This window comes from Anolis sagrei, chromosome 1 (assembly GCF_037176765.1).
Source record: "Anolis sagrei isolate rAnoSag1 chromosome 1, rAnoSag1.mat, whole genome shotgun sequence".
NCBI classification, from domain to species: Eukaryota; Metazoa; Chordata; class Lepidosauria; order Squamata; family Dactyloidae; genus Anolis; species Anolis sagrei.
The window spans coordinates 332,160,874-332,180,068 of NC_090021.1; the positions used below are offsets into that span (position 1 = coordinate 332,160,874).

The following is a 19,195-nucleotide window of genomic DNA, read 5'->3' on the forward strand; positions in this document are numbered from 1 at the left end:
GCACTGTGGTAGAACAATACCATATCATTTCAGAATTGTGATACTATGCAATGAAAGATAAAAAGTGCCACAAACTGTTGAGTATTAATTTGATTTCCATGTCAGAAGTTTACCTGTTACTTGAAATGTTTTTATTCTTTACCAGCCGTCCTCTGCCACGTGTTGCTGTGGCCCAGTCGGTGTATATGTGTTTTGTGTGTGTATATATGTATGTGAATATATATGTGTATATGTGTGGGTATATATGTGTGGTTTTGCGCCTGCGTTGTATTTTTGGTGTTTTTTTTTCTTTTTAGGTCTCTTCTGCTGTGTTTTTCAGTGTTTTTATGAGTGATGGTCACTTGTCTTCCTGATAGGTGTATTGTGTCCAAATTTGGTATCAATTCGTCAAGTGGTTTTTGACTTATGTTAATCCCACAAATGAACATGACATTTTTATTTATATAGATGATATGAATTTGGTCATAACTTTGGTTAGTGTCTTGTGTACTTCTTTTTGTCTTGAATTTTCTGTTCTGTACATCTTTTTGGCTCTTTGTCATGACCTTTGGCTAGCATACTTAGACATATATTGATTTATACTGTGCAACCAAATGTGAAAACACAGCTGCCTGTGAAATTTTCAATACATAATGTGCACAATGCGCATTCATACATAGCAAATATGCATCCATGAACATCCATACACTGTGTGCATGTGAAGCCATGTGAAATGGCACCAAAGGCAGACCTCTACTTCTACAACCTTGGAATCAATGTGGATAAAATTATCCAATCCAACCCCCTACCATAGGAGTCCCTGGTGGTACAATGGATTAAACCCTTGTGCAGACTGACAGGTTAGAGGTTCAAATCTGGGGAGAGCGTGGATGAGCTCCCTCTGTCAGCCGCACCTCCCCATGCGGGGACATGGAAGAAGCCTTCCACAAGGATGGTAAAACATCAAAACATCCAGGCATCCCCTGGGCAATGCCCTTGCAGACGGCCAGTTCTCTCACACCAGAAGTAACTTGTAGTTTCTCAAGTTCCTCTTGACATGGAAAAAACCTCTACCATGCAAGCAAACACAATCAAAGCTCTCCCGACAGAGGGCCATTCAACATCAGATGGATGTTCAACTTCATACAAAGCTCTCCAACAGCTTTCGTCAGGAAACCCACACAGAGAAGACCAACATGTTCTGGAAGGCTGGAATCTAAGAGCATATCTCATCCTCTGGCCCTTCAGATATTTCAGACATGAATCCCAGAAATGCTGAAAAGGACTACAATTCAACATTTCTGGAGGGACAAAAGTGGAGAACCATTGGATTAGGGGAAATAGTTGGCAACTACTGTTTTGCCTGACCCCCCCTGCCAAATTGTTTTCCTCTCCCATTCTGTTTACATTTCAGTGGGGAAGGGCTGGAAGACATATAGACTTATGTGACAGTTGTGAAATGTGGCCCTGCAACTTTCAGCAGTCAACAATGCATTTCCATTTGCAATGTGGACATGCATCTATGCACACCTGATCATAAACAATGGTATAGCATGAAGAATTTGGCTTCCTTGGTCTTTAATGAGTACAGTAGAATCTCAGTTAACCGGCACCCATGGAGACTGGCAGATGCCAGATAAGTGTAATTTCTGGTTTGCTTGAGAGCTACTATTAAAATAGGCCAAATAAATACTGTACCCCATACTATAACATACTATAAACTTTATATTTAATTATTTCAATTTTTTGCTGGTTGCTTGAGTGTTCTGGTTAATGGAGAGTCTACTATATAACCATTTTGCAATGGACAGTAATGCCAGCTATTTCCATAGGGGAACTCATCTAAGCATAAAGTACCAAAGGGATTCCAATCAATGTGTGGAAGGCTCCAAACTGGCAAGAGGATGTGGCCAGAGACCAAGGGAAGAGTGGCCACCTATTTCCTTTCATCCTATCATTCCTTTCTCAGTCTTCCTGACAGTCCTAGTCTCTCCATTCCACCTTCATTATTTCTTGTTCTGTAATCTGCTTTCGGAAATATAATTTGCTTTTACTAGAGGCCTCAACTATGTGCAAGGAAAGCTTTCAAAAATCCAATTGCATCTGGGAACTCCCCATTTCAGTAGGATAGTGCTTTGGAAAATCCCATTCTAGGATTTAATTCAAACTTTCAAGGGAGCTGTTCAAGGTGCCAAACCAATAGAAGTGGACAGTGTCTAGCACCCTGGATACCTCCATTTCAGTTTAAACTAAAATCCAGAACGGATATAGTTTGACTTTTGTTGATTTGATTATTTGTGGATTTAATTGAAACTCTATAGTTTCTCCACTACAACTCTGTGCTCAATTTGCACCAGAGGTTGTGCACAGTATTTCCTTGGAGGACCTGGGGATTCCTAGTAAGGACACCTTTCCAGGAATGTCTATCAGTGGTTTTCAATCTGTGGGTCCCCAGGTGTTTTGGCCTACAACACCAGTTTACCAGATGTTAATGGGGAGTCTACTATATAACCATTTTGGGAGTTGAGGGCCAAAACATCTGGGGACCCACTGGTTTAGGTCCTGCAGCTGAAGCACAATATTTACTGACATTAAAACCTGTAATTAGATCCAAATGTGACAGGTTACACTTTCCCACCAATGACTTCAACATGATCTTGATCAGCAAGAGGTATTTGTCATGACACAAAGCAAGCCCTCTCACTTGCTTCTTCCTGCAGAACAAACTGCTGTTGCAGGCAGAAAAATAACTGGATGCTGGATTGCTAGCAGTCTTTCCCCTTCCTCTCCTTTTGCATGGCTTAAGTTGCACTTCTAATTTCCAGACAGTGGGGACGAATGAGATGATTAAGACCTGTGTTGCAAGTTTCCATGGCTAGCTGTCCAATGGTTGCTTTTTATTTATGTATTTATTAGCCATTTTTAATTTATTTACAGTATTTATATTCTGTCCTTCTCACCCTGCAGGGGACCCAGGATGGATTACAATGCACGTATACATGGCAAACATTCAATGCAGTTCGACATACAACATATATAGACAGAGACACAGAGGCAATTTAACATCCCAGCTTTCTGGCTTTATGAGGGTATGCTCGATTCCGGCCACACGGGGAGCTGTTGCTTCACTGTCCACTTGTGACACCAAGTCCTTGATGGAGTACGTCCTCATTCTTAGGGGTTTTTTTTATGGTGTTGTTAATTAGTTCAATTAGCCTTGCAGATGGCCAATTCTCTCACACCAGAAGCAACTTGCTGTTTCTCAAGTCACTCCTCACACACACACACACTATCTGAAAGCAATGCAGGAAGTGAACCATCACTTCCACTCATCTCAGGTGTTCAAGGAGCTGCAGGGATGAAAGTCCAAAGTCAAACCCACCATTTCACCATGAAATCCACCAACTTGCACTAAACACCTGATTGATTTCTATCTGAGCTCTGCTGAGTCAAGATCACAAACACAAACCAATGATTTCCCTGGATTTCACAACACCCATGCCCTGCCTCTCCTCCCTTTACTCATGTTGTGGTGTAAAGGCAGACTCCACAAGGAGATATTCATGAAGACTCCTTGAAGTAGGGAGAGGTCATCATTTATGAAGGAAGACACAAGGCAGAGCCAGGTGACGCCAGTGTGTAATCCCTGGGCACTGTGCCACCAACCACCGAGTCCAGGCATTTTCTCCCCGAAGTTGCACTGACGTCCAAGGGGCTGCCCCATGGCTTGCTTGTGGTTTGGGGATGATTACAGCCTTATACCATGCTTTCCCAATGCCTCCTGAGTTTCCCAGCACAGCACTTTTTCAGCTCTTCTGCTTTCAAACTATCCAGTGTCTCTGGTGCATCATTGTGGTTGCTGGGCTGAAATTCTTCCCCATGGTCTGCTTTTTTGTAACTTTACACAAATCCATAGCTATGTTGCAGAAAGGCAACAAAACTCTATGAGTGTGAAGAGTGTCCCAATGCATATTTCATGCTTCAGATGTAAACTGAGGGGCATCAAGCAACTGTGGGGCCTTCCACACAGCCCTATATCCCAGAATATCAGGGCAGAAAATCCCACATTATCTCCTTTGAGCTGGAATATGTGGCAGTGTGTACTCAGATAACCCTGTTCAAAGCAGATATGGTGGGATTTTCTGTTTTGATATTCTGGGATATAGGGCTGTAGGCATGTAGCCGGGGGGGGGGGGGGGGGGGGCTTGAGCCCCCCCCCCCCCCCGAAATTCTCATGGTGGTTCGCGAAAAGGCCTTAAGGTAAAGGTAGTCCCCTGACATTAAGTCCAGTCATGTCTGACTCTGGGGTGTGGTGCTCATCTCCATTTCTAAGCCGAAGAGCCAGCGTTGTCCATAGACACCTCCAAGGTCATGTGGCCGGCATGACTGCATGGAGCGCCGTTACCTTCCCGCCGGAGCGGTACCTATTAATCTACTCACATTTGCATGTTTTCGAACTGCTAGGTTGGCAGAAGCTAGGGCTGACAGAGGAAGCTCACGCCGCTCCCAGAATCGAACCTGCGACCTTTCGATCAACAAGCTCAGCAGCTCAGTGCTTTAACCCACTGTGCCACCACCTTACTGGTGCATTATTTAAACTGTTATGTTTATTCATATCATGATCTGATCACCATTCTCAATATATCTCATATGCATGGGGGTATTGGGGTAATGATACAAAAGGTTTGCTAGGGTAGACCCTCTTTCACTCAGACTCAGCACCCCCCCCCGAAACTCAGCCCCCCTGAAACCCCCCCCTGAAAAAAACTCAGTCCCCCCCCCCCCCCCCAAATCGAAATCTTGGCTACGGGCCTGGCTGTGTGGAAGGGTCCTGGGATGCATATTGAACACTTGTGACGCACACTGAATCCTTCTGATTACACACCAGGCACATCTGATACATACCTCCTGTTGCTCCCCAGTACTTTCTACCTCCAGATGTCCATTTGGAGTATCCTGATGCACATTGGTGCTTATTGTTCACTGGGCCCATAGCGCATCAGTCACTCCACTGGCTATTACTGTGCAAGAGACACCCATGCATTGCAATCCCAATAGCACCCCACAGGTGTATATGTTGCAAAAGTACAAGTGCACGATTCTGTTTCCTGCACACAAACATTTTATAAATATGTATTCCAGTCCTGGCCTTCTACCTTTCCATTGTTCAGTTTTCTAAAGTAGTGGTTCCCAAACTTTGGCCTTTCAGGTGTTTTGGACTTCAGCTCCCACAATTCCTAACAGCTAGCTGGCTGGGATTTCTGGGAGCTGAAGTCCAAAGCACCTGGAGGAGCACAGCTTGAGAAACGCTGTTCTAAAGCAAAGGTAGAGAGAACTACCATCCACAGACCGCATGAAACACCTGGATCCCTTTTATGAGGTCCATGAAGCTCCTCATCAAGTTCCGAAAGTCCTTTGAACACCACCTCCAATTTTTAAAAAGTTTGCAGATCATTTTTACTCCTAGCCAGTGTTCCAATGCATATTGGTACAAATGCACATTTTTCTCATCATACAGCAATCCCAAAAGATTACATTGTGGCTTCCCTATATAGTAAATATAACAACCCTGTAATGGATACAGCCTATTATCTAACTATCCAATTCATAGAGTTGAAAGACCCCTCATGAGCCATCCAGTCCAACCCCCTGCCAAGAAGGAGGAAAATTGCATTCAAGGGATCCCCAACAGATGGCTACCCAGCCTCTGTTTAAAAGCCTCCAAAGAAGGATCCTCCACCACACTCCGAGGCAGAGAGTTCCACTGCTGAACAGCTGTCACCATTAGGAAGTTCTTAATGTTCAGGTGGAATCTTCTGTCTTGTATTTTTAAGCCATTGTTCTGCATCCTGGTCTCCAGGGCAGCAGAAAACAAACAGAAAACAAGAAAACAAGATTCTAAATCCTGCAGAAGAAAGTCCACTTACAAAGACACAAGTCCCTAGCAGCACTCCAGCCATAGTTTTGTGTCATCTTCGTATTAATACCTTTTGCCCTTTTATTGCCTTTTCACCACACCAACTCTGATGTTGCTTACCCACATTTCATTTATAAACTGTTGGAGGATGTGGATTTTCCAACACGGTGAATGTGAACTAGCTACTTTTCTTGTTAATTGATATCCCACGTTGTCCTATTTCTCTAAGGAAATAATGCTGTAGTTTGTTTGGAAGACAGCTCATGCTTTGCAACGAGCTGTCAGGTGAAAGTCAAACTAACATGAAAATTTAATGTGCAATTTAAATCCATTATTTCACTTTTTTATTTTTTATTTTTTCCTAATTTTGTGTGTGTGTGTGTGAATGTTCGAATTCACACATCTGAAATCCAGTTATAAAGCATGAAAATGATCAACCACTACAAAAGCAACATTGAAATTAGGGAAATTTTGATAAAATTTAAGAAACTCTGAAGTATCGTTCCCTGAGTTTTACACATTAGACTTGCAAATCAGGGGATGATATTCAGGAGTGAACTGCAGGTCAAATACCAGACTCATATATGTCAGAATGGAGTTTTTGGAGGGGCCTCCCTTTATGTCTCACCAAAAATCCTAACTATTTTCTTGGTACTGTCAGTGCCCCGACGGGAGGGTTTCCAACATCATATTTATGCGGACAGCCCCATTCATCTGGTGCAAACAGAATTCTGGGAGATTTCCTAAGGGGCCATAGATTGTATGAGAGAAGGCAATCCTGCTGGTAACCTGGACCCAAACCATGTAAGGCTTTCAAGGTCAAGACCAACACTTCGCACTTTGCCTAGAAATTGGCAGCCAATTGAGTGATGTTAATATGGGTGTAATATGTTCACTTCTGGATGTTTCTGTAACTGATCTGGCTGCCTTATTATGAAATAGGCAGCTGGAAAGACTTCTTTGGGGTCCTTTCCACAATGGCTTTCCTCGGTGTGCCCTACAATCAGGAGAACACAGTCAATGCTTTAAAATATAGACAGGAGTCATTTTAATTATCATAACTGTAAAACCTCTGTAGTTAAAAGATCATAAGTTCAACTTAAGTCCTTGTAACAACCGGACAGTGCAGGGCTGTGTGAACCACCCTGGTTGACACCATCAGAGGTAGTGATACTGTAACAACTACCTATCCAATTTTTGTATAGTGTTCCAAATGAAATTCATCACTTCTTATTTTTAAAAAAATACTCAGTAACTAAATACAACCACAACATCTTTCATAAGCTGTGTTTACGTCTACTCTGCCAATATACCTGCAAGCCTAAAATTCTATTCTGATTTACATTACAGACCCTCTTATACGCATGCACTCCAGTCAGAGAAGTTATCCAGGTACAATGATGCCACTTTGAATCATTTGTCTGCATATACTGCTGTTTTTGTTCCCGTTGAGGGAGACAAGTTTTCTGGTGTTTTAGCTACAATCAGACACAACCAGACACAGTGAAGACATCTGCCCTTGCGCTATGCTACTCTGCTGCTGAGTATGCATGCCCAGTGTGGAACACATCTCACCACGCTAAAACAGTAGATGTGGCTCTTAATGAGGCATGCCGCGTTATCACGGGGTGTCTGCGCCCTACACCACTGGAGAAATTACACTGCTTAGCCGGTATTGCACCACCTGACATCCGCCGGGAAGTAGCAGCCAATAGTGAAAGGACCAAGGCACAGACATCTCCAGCTCATCCCATGTTTGGGTATCAGCCAGCACGTCAATGACTTAAATCTAGAAATAGTTTTCTAAGCTCTACAGAGACACTCGCTGGAACACCTCAGCAAGCAAGAGTCCAAAAGTGGCAGGCTCAAACCCAGAACCTCAACCACTGGCTGATACCAAATGAGAGACTCCCCCCTGGGCACACACAAGACTGGGCGACTTGGAAGGCACTGAACAGACTGTGCTCTGGCACCACGAGGTGTAGAGCCAACCTTAAGAAATATGGCCACAAAGTGGAATCCACGACATGCGAGTGTGGAGAAGAGCAAACCACTGACCACCTGCTGCAATGCACCCTGAGCCCTGCCACATGCACAGTGGAGGACCTTCTTGCAGCAATACCAGAAGCACTCCAAGTGGCCAGATACTGGTCAAAGGACATTTAATCAACTACTGAACTCGCAAATTTTGTATTATGTCTGTTTGTTTGTTTTGTTCTGTTAGAAATGTAATATAATTGACTGGTTGCCCTGGCACGACAAAATAAATAGCTACAATATTGATATGGGACGAGATCCATGGGAGTGACACCAGGAGTCACTGCACTGAGTGACATCAACCCAATAAATACATAGTAAAATGATGTTTTACTATTGCCTCGGATAACCTTCCCAGACTTCTTTTTTTCTTTTGAGGATTCTGAGGCCACTGGGACGAAAGCAGAACAAATGGCACATGCATCAGGATACTTAATGTCTTCTTCCTATCTGGCTTTGTCTCTGGGATGGAAGAACTACCCAAAGATGAAATGGATTAATGCGTAAGATGCAAAGCTATGGAATGAGCTGCTTATTTTGGCCCATATATAGTGTGACCTGCATAAGCAAAATAATCGCTCAGGTCAGAAGGAATGGGCCATTAGCATAACTCTCTTAATTCAAACGCGAACTGTATCTATAGCCCTCTAACCCGCACCCTAATTGTTTGAGTCTAAAGAAGGGGGATTAACTGGCTATCTCATTATACTTATCTGAAGTTGCCTGTTGGCGTTTTCTTCTTTTTATATATCAGTATCAATTGGATATAAATAACTGTTTGAGCTGCTTAATAATAGCTTTGCACAGCTACTTAGGAACCAAAAATAATATGTGCATTATGTCTTCATCAGTGATTTTTCTCTCTCAGTAGCCTTCCTGAGTTTTTAATGATTCCATCTAAATAATCTCCAGTCATCTCAGATCTGAGACCCACCTTTTCAATTGGGATCTGATACACAAAAATGAGTTTTGGTTTTTCCTTAACACACTTTTCACACACCTGGTGCATTCCAGTTCATGTTGACAGGGTATGGCGAATTTTCCTTCCAACCAAATGCATGAATATCTCTTCCCTTCACTGCATAGCTTTGAGGTTGTCTACACTGACACAGATAATTGTACTCATTTCACCCTTGCCCTTTATCCTGCAGTTTTATGGAAAATCCAGAAAATCTTTTTGGCAGGTTACTGACCCTTTGGGACAGCCTCACATAGGAACCCCCAGTGGCGCAGTGGGTTAAACCCCTGTTGCCAGCAGGACTGAAGACCGACAGGTTGCAGGTTTGAATCCGGGGAGAGGTGGATGAGCTCCCTCTATCAGCTCCAGCTCCTCATGCGGGGACATGAGAGAAGCCTCCCACAAGGATGATAAAACATCAAAAATCATCCGGGCGTCCCCTGGGCAACGTCCTTGCAGACGGCCAATTCTCTCACAACAGGATGCTCCTGACATGACAAAAAAAAGCCTCACATAATTGAGGAGTGAGGGTGGGGAGGAAGTTATGGGTTGAAGTGGAATCCTGGGATTTGTAGTTTGGTGAAGCACCAATATTTTTTGGCAGAGAAAGTTAAAGATCTTATAAAACTACAACTCTGAATATTCCATTGCATTGAGCAGTGGTCATTAAAGTGGTATCAATCTGCAATAATTCTATAGTCTAGATCGGGGGTCCTCAAACTAAGGCCCGGGGGCCGGATACGGCCCTCGAAGATCATTTACCTGGCCCTCATTCAGGGTCAACTGAAGTCTGAAACGCACAACAACAATCAGCCAAAAACAGGCCCACGCTTCCCTTTGAAATACTAATAAGTTTAGGTTTGTGAAAATTGTTCTTCATTTTAATTATATTGTTTTTGAGTGTTTTTTGCACAACAAATAAGCTACAGTATGTGCAGTGTGCACAGGAACTCATTCATTTTTTTTTTCAAATTATAATCCGACCCTCCAACAGTTTGAGGGACTGTGACCTGGTCCTCTGTTTAAAAAGTTTGAGGACCCCTGGTCTAGATGCATCTAAATATCGATCTAGGTCAATGTTTTCCAACTTTGGTCTTCCAGGTATTTTGGACATCAGGTCCAAGAATCTAGAGTTGTGCGTGGAACCGTTTTCCTTCTTTACATCCATTCTTTCATTACTTTCGTTACCTTTGAGAGCATGTAATGAGAAGCCCCCTCCCGGTATGAAAATCAGCTTGACACAAAAGCAAGCAGGAGACGATCCTGGCTCCTCGCCTGCTTTTTGTGAGCACATGGTGCTCCATGCCTCCTTGCCTTGGAAAGATAGCGTGTGTGGCATACAGGTTCAGAAAGTTTGCCTGCTTGCCTGCAGCCAAGATCAAAAGAGGCTGACAAGGACAAACAGTAGACACCAAAGCTTCCCAACCTTTGGTCCTCCAAGTGTTTTGGACTTCATCTTCCACAGTTCCTAACAGCTGGTAAATTGACTGGGATTTCTGGGGGTTGAATTGCAAAACAACGGGAGGACCAAAGGCTGGGAACCACTGCACTAAAGCAATCCAATGTGAGTTCCATATTATTTGGGTTTCAGAGTGCAGTGCCAATTTTCAGATTAACAATTATGTACTAACATTCTGTGTTTGCCTCAACAGACACTCATACCACTGTTTCAGCTTCAGTCCAGCCATTTCACTTGGATCCTTTTGACCATAGCAGGTGGCCATGATTTACATCATTCATCCAAGGAGGAAACTCCATATACTAAGTTTGTTTGTTCACCGATGGCCAGAAATGGCATGGCTAAAGGAGTTGGAGGCAGCGAGGAACAGGCTGTGCCTACAACATCCTGAACTTCCTGGTACATGATGGCTATGGAGCTATTTGGGAGTGAAACCAGTTTGCACCATGTACATGCTGATCAACAAAGATTTGAGATGGTACTGTTCTTGGTTTTACTGTGACTTGCCTAGCCTTGGCTCAGTTACAAATTCTTGAGAAGCTTGGAAGAGATTACCTTTTCACTCCACAAATTTAATATACAACAGGAAAGACTGAATGGCTCTCAAGGTCTCCTCCAAATTCATGTTTCTATGACCATGGGATTACAAATCCCATAATCACTTACCATGCTGGCTGGAGTCCAAAAAAAAGTGAACTTTTCTAAGCTCTGTCACTTTGTGGAAGAAGGGCAGCTGGTTTCAGAATTAGGACACTGGGCAGAATCCGGTATGGAAGTTAAATCTTCTAAATGGATTTACATATACAAGAAGTAAAATTGGGCAGTTCTGTAACATCTGTTACATTAACATGAGCAGAGCTGGCAAGGTGACCAATGTGCAACTGGACTGATGAACAATAGGAGCAATGCCCATTGGGACTGGTGTGCATTGGACACCAATGTGCATTGGTCCTGTTGTGCATCAAGTATCAGTGCACATTGGGAATGCATTTTTTGCAATTTACTATCACCTTTGCTACTTAGCTAAGTATATGTAAAGTTAAGTAAAAGTTGATATAGGATGCCGGTGACTGTCACCATAGTGGTTCTGTGCATCTTCCTACTGTGTATTGTCACCATGTTGGCTAAGGGCAGATTGTAATGTTAGCTCTGTCCAAAACCGGAGTTAATGCATTTATTCGTCCGACTTTCTTCCACTCCAAAATGATTTACATCTATGGGTTTTCTTCCTGGCTTTAACCATGCTATAAGACAGTGGTTCTCAACCTAGGGTCCCTAGATGTTTTTGGCCTACAACTCCCAGAAATCCCAGCCAGTTTACCAGCTGTTAGAACCTGTAGGCCAGAAACATCTGGGGACCCCAGGTTGAGAACCACTGGTATAAGAGAACTGGCAAAAGACTAATATAAATTTAGGTTTCTGGTAATTGTGCACTTGTTAGGATTGTTTGAGTTAAAATGGTGACAAGGCAACAGGACGTGAAGATATGTCAAGCATGCAGTGGTTGTATAGGTTTAGTACCCCTTAGCTGAAATACTTGAAGCCAGAATGTTTTGGATTTAGGAGGGGTTTTTTCCCTTCAGGTTATGACTTGGCAGTCCAACACTCAAAATGCATGTCATCATTTCTTTGCATGTCTGATCAATATTTGTACCTTCTCAGCTTCAGTTTCATGATCCTGCAATTGGGGAGATGAATGAAAATTTCATGAGTAGATCAATAGGTACCGCTCTGGTGGGAAAATAACAGTGCTCCATGCATCCATGACAGCCACATGACCTTGGAGGTGTCTACAGACAATGCCGGCTCTTTGGCTTAGAAATGGAGATGAGCTCCAACCCTCAGAGTCTGACACAACTGGACTTAATGCCAGGGGGAAAGCTTTACCTACCTTATGAAAATTTCATGGAGGGTAGAATCCATATTTAGGAAGCAATATTGTTCTTGTGTGCCTTCAAGTTCTTTTTGACTTATGGTGACCCTATGGCAAACATATCATGGGGGTTTTTTGGCAAGATTGGTTCAAAGAAATTGGCTTTGCTTTCCTCTAAGGTGGAGAGGGCAACTTGCTCAAAGTTATCCAGTGAGTTCTCATAGCTGTGGATCTGATCCCTGGTCTTTAGAGGGTACATGACTCATCACCCTCATTTTGCCCCCATTCCAATAGTTACACACTTGCAAAGCTCTGTTAAGTGAAATTCTAACATGTCACTACCTTCATTCTCAAAATCCACTTTCCCACTGCTATAACACTGCAATTTACTTAACACTTGCTATTAATTTTGCTCCTGTAGCTGGATTTTCACCACTGAATGATGAAGTCAAGGCTGTGCATTTGGTTACTGGAATAGAGCCATGGGGAACCAGCCACAGCTAAAAAGGTGATGCAAGAGGAGGTGCTCCATCGATCAGCCTGATGGGAATTTCAGACTTGTATTGTCGAAGGCTTTCATGGCTGGAATCACTGGGTTGTTGTAGGTTTTTTCGGGCTATATGGCCATGGTCTAGAGGCATTCTCTCCTAGGAGATAATGCCTCTAGACCAGTGGTTCTCAACCTGTGGGTCCCAAGGTGTTTTGGCCTACAACTCCCAGAAATCCCAGCCAGTTTACCAGCTGTTAGGATTTCTGGGAGTTGAAGGCCAAAAACATCTGGGGATCCCAGGTTGAGAACCACTGCTCTAGACCATGGCCATATAGCCCGAAAAAACCTACAACAACCCAACTTCAGACTTCTTGATCCAGGATACAGAACAATTAAAGCTACAGCAGCCACATCCCATATTGAGCCCAATGAAAGATCTTTCCAGCCCAGTAAGGAACTATATTTTCATAGTGAGAAACAGCAGCGAGTCAGAATGTCCAGAATTATAAACTGCAGCAGAACTGAATTTCCTGTTATTTTTCCAAGCAAAAATGCCAGCAGGTATAGAGATAAGAAAGTCAAAGATCTCACTTTGAGACAGGCAAATAAGCCATGAGCCTGGAAGCAGAGTTAAAACACTGACTCATTGTTAGCTTGTAGTGCTTACTCAACCTTTACGGCTCTCTCCTTCCCCACAATCACAGGGTGGGTGTGACACTAGGCAGCCAGTCCCTTTGGCGAGAAGATATGATGCAATGTATTTATGGCAATTGAAATATTTGGTGTTTTTTCTTTCACTGGCTTACTGGGAATTCACAAGGAAACCTGTGAATAGATAGAAGTATTCCAGAAGTGCCAATGCCTTAAATAAAAAAATAGTTTTCTAAGATCTACAGAGACACTTGCTGGAACACCTCAGCAAGCGAGAGTCCAAAAGTGGCAGGCTAAAACCCAATGCTGATACCGAATGAGAGACTCTCTCCTGGGCAACTTGGAAGGCACTGAACAGACTGCGCTCTGGCACCACGAGATGTAGAGCCAATCTTTAAAAATGGGGCCATAAAGTGGAGTCCACAACATGCGAGTTTGGAGAAGAGCAAACCACAGACCACCTATTACAATGCAGCCTGAGCCATGCCACATGCACAAGGGAGAACCTTCTTATAGCAACACCAGAGGCACTCCAAGTGGCCGGCTTCTGGTCAAAGGACATTCAGCATAATGCCAAGTTTTTAAAAACTTTATTTGTGTTTTTAAATGCATGTTAACTGTACCCTCAACTCATTTCTGACACGATAAATAAATAAACTTGATTGACTCCAGAAACAATAAGGCAGGGATCCTGAAACTAAGGCCCGCGGGCCAAATGTGGCCCTTCACGGTAATTTACCCAGCCTACACTCTAAACTTTAAATTTTGGGTGACTCTATGTCTGAAACTACTTGAAGGCACAACAATTCTAATTAACTTGACCCTCTCATCAGCCAAAAGAAGGCCCACACTTCTCACTGAAAGACTGTTAAGGTTATGTTGGTTAAAATTGCTCATTTTAAATACTGTATTGTTCTTTTATGGGTCTTTTTTTTTGCATTACAAATAAAATCTGTGCAGTGTCCATGGGAATTCGTTCATATTTTTTTTCAAACTATAGTCCAGGCCCCCAACAGTCTGAGAGCCCATGAACCAGCCCTTGGCTTAAAAAGTTTGAAGACCCTGGTAAGAGGGTGTCAATTTTGCGTGAGTTGTCACACAACCCAATTCTGGCCTTGTGACATCCACAGTTTCTCTGCATCTTCTTTGTACGGCACTTTTCCCCTTTCCTTTTAAACAACAAAACATATTTTTATTCAGAAGTCCACAATATTTTGGAGAGACCCATTCGTCCAAGTGGAAGAACAAGTGTATAGACCTCTAAGCAAGATAGCACCAAAAGGACTCTTCTGTTGGCACAGTTCAAGCCACGCAGGGCTATCCATTACTTTGGCCACCATGCTTTGAGAAGGTGGCTTTAAGAGATATTTTGTGAGGAAGCCAGCCCTTGGATTGAGACCCATTTGGCTCAGAGTTCGTTTCATCCTCCTTCTGGAAACCCGCCAGACTCGCTGCAAACGTTAACTTCCAGCAGACCTTCCAAGCCAATGAGCTCAAACTAATTCCTCTTTCCACACCGTTCATTTACCGAAGGAGATTTGTTGCCCTCCTATAAATATTTGTCCTCGGTGCTTCAGAAATTCCAAGAGGCAGCGCCACGGCTTCAGGATTAAATTAATGCCACTCTTTCTCTCCATAATACAACACAGCTTTCTGGGTTGACTCTCCCAGTTGAACCCATTTCCAGGCCATCTCAAAATGCAGTTTTGGGTCGAGAGAGGCCAGCTGGCCACCCCGGACGTGGCTAAGACTCTAATTCTGGGTCTGTATATGAAAAGTTTCTAAATTCCTCTTGGTTGATCATAGACAGAATTCCTTCTTCGATTGGGGTTAAGATGGGCTCTTCTTTTAAAAACTCGGGATCAAAGTTGCTCACGTCTTCTTTGGATTTCTGCCAAATAGAAATAGGAGATATGTTAGGCTCCTCTAATTATCGGTTTTGTTTTCTAAATAGAGGGAAAGTCACATACAGCCCAAGTTAAAAAAAAACACTTTTATTTTTAATTTTCCAGAAACCAAGTTAGAAAGGGCATTTGAGGTGATGTTTTTGTTATGTAATTGTCTTTCTCTATTCATTGAATATTAGGAGCCCCCGGTGGTGCCATGGGTTAAACCACAGAGCTGTTAAACTTGTTCACAAGTTCGAATCTGGTGAGTGGCATGAGCTTCCACTGTCAGCCCCAGCTTCTGCCAATCTAGCAGTTCAAAACATGCAAATGTGAATAGATCAATAGGTACTCCTCCAGCAGGAAGGTAACAGCTCTCCATGCAGTCATGCTGGCCACATGACCTCGGAGGTGTCTACGGACAACGCTGGCTCTTCGGCTTAAAAATGGAGATAAGCACCAACCCCCAGAGTCAGACACGACTGGACTTAATGTCAAGGGAAAACTTTTACCTTTATTATTCATTGAATTTTACCCAAAGTCTACACATTGTCACCTCCCACTTAATGGTGCATTGGAATTGGGTTTGCGGGGTTGAAAACCCACAAAGGTTTGGTAAAGAATGACTATCACCTCATCTGCCATCTCAGTTTAACCTGCAATGGGTTAAATCCTTGTGCCGGCAAGACTAAGGACCAAAAGGTCAGCAGCTCAAATCTGGGGAGAGGGGTGAGCTCCTATCTGTCAACTCCAGCTTCGCTTGTGGGGACATGAGATAAATCTCCCACAGGATGGTAACACATCATGGCGTCCCCGGGCAACATCTCTGCAGATGGCCAATTCTCTCACACCAGAAGCGACTAGCAGTCAAATCACTCCTGACATTAAAAAAATCTGCCACCTCCACCTTCTTAGACTGTTCTTTCTAAGGTGAATCTACATTGCAACATAATGCAGTTTGAAACATATCTGGGGCAAGGCTCTTCACATTTGAGAGCTTCTTTAAAGTTCAGGCTAAAATGCAAGTAGATTTACCTCCCCAGTTTGGAGTTGATAGCCTTTCCCTGCTATATATGCAAAATCCAGTCAAAGTGGAGTGAAAAACCCAGATTCCCCACCTCCATGATGTTGATGATGCCACCATCTGATTATTTACTATTTTGCGAACAGATACTCTCTAATCCAACCTATACATGTGTGTGATACATTCCTAACTACTTACAATTCGAGGCCGGAAAGGGGGTTCGATCTGCCGCTGGTTCAGCAAGTCCCAATCCAGTTCATTAAAATACGGGTGCAAGAGGATAGCTCTCTCCCCACCAAGGGAACTGCTGCCTAGGCGCATTTTGGGGTTCTTGGTCATAAACTGGAAGAAAAAAAGCAGTTGGGATTAGCTGGAAAGAAAGAAATTGTCTCCATCATAAGTAAGCGGGCACTTGGCGTTATTACAACATTTAGCACACTTCTCCTACAAGACGTAAATCATATAAATTCTCAGGTAGAAGAAACTCACTGAATCCATTGACTTATGGCATTCCAGTGGATGAATCATAGAATCATAGAATTCTAGATTTGGAAGAGACCTCATGGGCCATCTAGTCCAACCCCCTGCCAAGAAGCAGGAAAATCACATTCAAAGCACCCCCGACAGATGACCATCCAGCCTCTGCTTATTGTTGTTCATTCTTTCAGTCACTTCCAACTCTTTGGGACCTCATAGACCATCCCACGCCAGAGCTCCCTGTCAGCCGTCACCACCCCCAGCTCCTTCAAGGTCAAGCCAGTTACTTCAAAGATGCCATCCATCCATCTTGCCTTTGGTCGGCCCCTCTTCCTCTTTCCTTCCATTTTCCCCAGCATTTTCCTCAGCCTCTGCTTAAAAGCCTCCAAAAAAGGAGACTCCACCACACTCCAAGGCAGAGAGTTCCACTGCTGAACAGCTCTCACTGTTAGGGAGTTCTTCCTAACATTCAGGTGGAATCTACTTTGAAGCCATTGTTCCACATCCTAACTAAGCTTTGGGGTTTAGTCCCAACTTCAAATGCTGCTAAATCTGTTAGTCCCAATATTGTTGTTGTTGAGAAAACACTTTTTGAGAAAGGTTTAATGAGAAAGGCACATTTTATCCATCTTACTGAATTTTATTGGTTTTGAAACATTTCTGTTTTTTGCTCTTTGACACTCTGATTATTTCTGATTTTTTTATATATATTTCTACACTATGCTGTCTTAATACTGTACTTCACTGGAATTAAATCATTGCAAGTCTTACTTGCAAATCAGTGAAAGTCTTTCTTTAAAACTCTTGGGCTATTAAAATCCTCCCAAGTGTGGCTCTTCACACTGGAACACGTACAGAACATCTATCTTTCGGACAGGGAGTGTGGTGGAGGCTCCTTCTTTGGAAGCTTTTAAACAGAGGCTGGATGGCCATCTGTCAGGGGTGATTTGAATGCAATATTCCTGCTTCTTGGCAGAATGGGGTTGGACTGGATGGCCCATGAGGTCTCTTCCAACTCTTTGATTCTATGATTCTAGGGGAAATCCACATCTGACCGTTAGTGGGTAAGAGGTTATAAGGGTGTGATAGCTTGAGAGCATTGCCATGCCAATATTTACGGCCCTAGCAAATGTCATATATGTCGTAGAATATTCAGATCACATGCTTGTATGCCAAAGCTCACATTATAAGTCAAAAGCAATTAGGTAATGAGCAAGACTGTGCTCGTTCCTTACTCTTCCTGGATGAGTCAGAACAGGAAATATAGAGTAGGTAGCTTTCACTTTTGTTGTTTCTAGCATTAGGATTCCAAAGGCATCTTTGAGTTGGTTGGGAAAGTGTTTATCAAACTCTTAGAGGCCAACTGGATTGCAGGTAGATCTTATGTTTTCTCTTGCCCTGTTTGGTTGCATGCAAAATATTCATCTATTGTCCAGCTATTTAAAATGTGTGGTGAAAGCAGCAAAGTACTTGGGAAGAAATACCAATCTACTCAAATGGTAACTCAAAGCTGCCTACAAATGTGGAAAATGAAATTTGTAATGGCCAGGGGCGGCTTGTCCATTACGCGAAGTAAGTGGTCGCAGAACACTTTTTTTTGCCAGGGGCGTAGAGGCGCATCTGTAAATGCCCCTCGACTGCCACTTGAGGAGCGCCCCCTCAGCTCAAAACAGCCCTAGCAGTCTTGCCTCGCTGCCGGGTGATCCTCTTCCCAAAGGGGCCAGGGCCTTGAGCCTCACCTAGCCCCTCTCGTTCCTGCTTCACCCAGCCACCGAGTGCGCAAGCAGAGCTGGTGCTCAATCGTTATCTGCACTCGATCCCTTCCCCATCACCGGCTCCCTTTCCCGATCCCCCGGCACTCCACCCGCCTCCTCTCTTCTCCCCAATCCGCAGGTGGGCCAAGGGGCGGAGCCACCACGCCTGGCCCACTTCAGGTCCGGAGGCGTGCCTGAAGACCCCAGCGTGCGCACCAAAAGTCACCTCTTCTCCTGACTTTCTCTTCAGCCATTGGGACCAAGAGAGAGAGAGAGAGAGAGAGAGAGAGAGCCCCTCCGGCTGGAGGTATCTCCCACCTCCGCTCCCTCCTTTGTTTTTGCGCCTACCTTCAGGAAAGGTGGGCATCGCCACCTCTGTCTCTCTGTCTCTCTCTCTTGGTCCCAATGGCTGAGGAGGAAGTCAGGAGAAGAGGTGACTTTTGGTGCACATGCTGGGGTCTTCAGGCATGCCTCCGGACCCAAAGCGGGCCAGGCAAGGGAGCAAATGCGGCAAGTGTAGTTACTGGGATGTATAGTTCACCTACAATCAAAGAGCATTCTGAACTCCACCAATGATGGAATTGAACCAAATATGGCACACAGAACTCCCACGACAAACAGAAAATATGTATCAATGATTGGTTGGGGGGGGGGGGGTGCGCCAAAATACTGTTTGCTTACCGTTGAAAA

The 19,195-nt window shown here is 43.7% G+C and overlaps 1 protein-coding gene across 1 annotated transcript in view; it reads right to left on the minus strand.

Annotated features, from left to right (window-relative positions):
• Positions 1-13,937: 13,937 nt before the first annotated feature.
• The window catches only part of PRKCH (protein kinase C eta), a 141,353-nt gene continuing 136,095 nt past the window's right edge, over positions 13,938-19,195 (minus strand). Inside the window, exons 13-14 of the mRNA XM_067463054.1 lie at positions 16,473-16,616; positions 13,938-15,255 (exon numbers count right to left, since the gene is read on the minus strand). Coding sequence (XP_067319155.1) covers positions 15,109-15,255; positions 16,473-16,616 — 291 coding nt within the window. The 3' untranslated portion in view covers positions 13,938-15,108. The remainder of the gene's footprint in view (positions 15,256-16,472; positions 16,617-19,195) is intronic.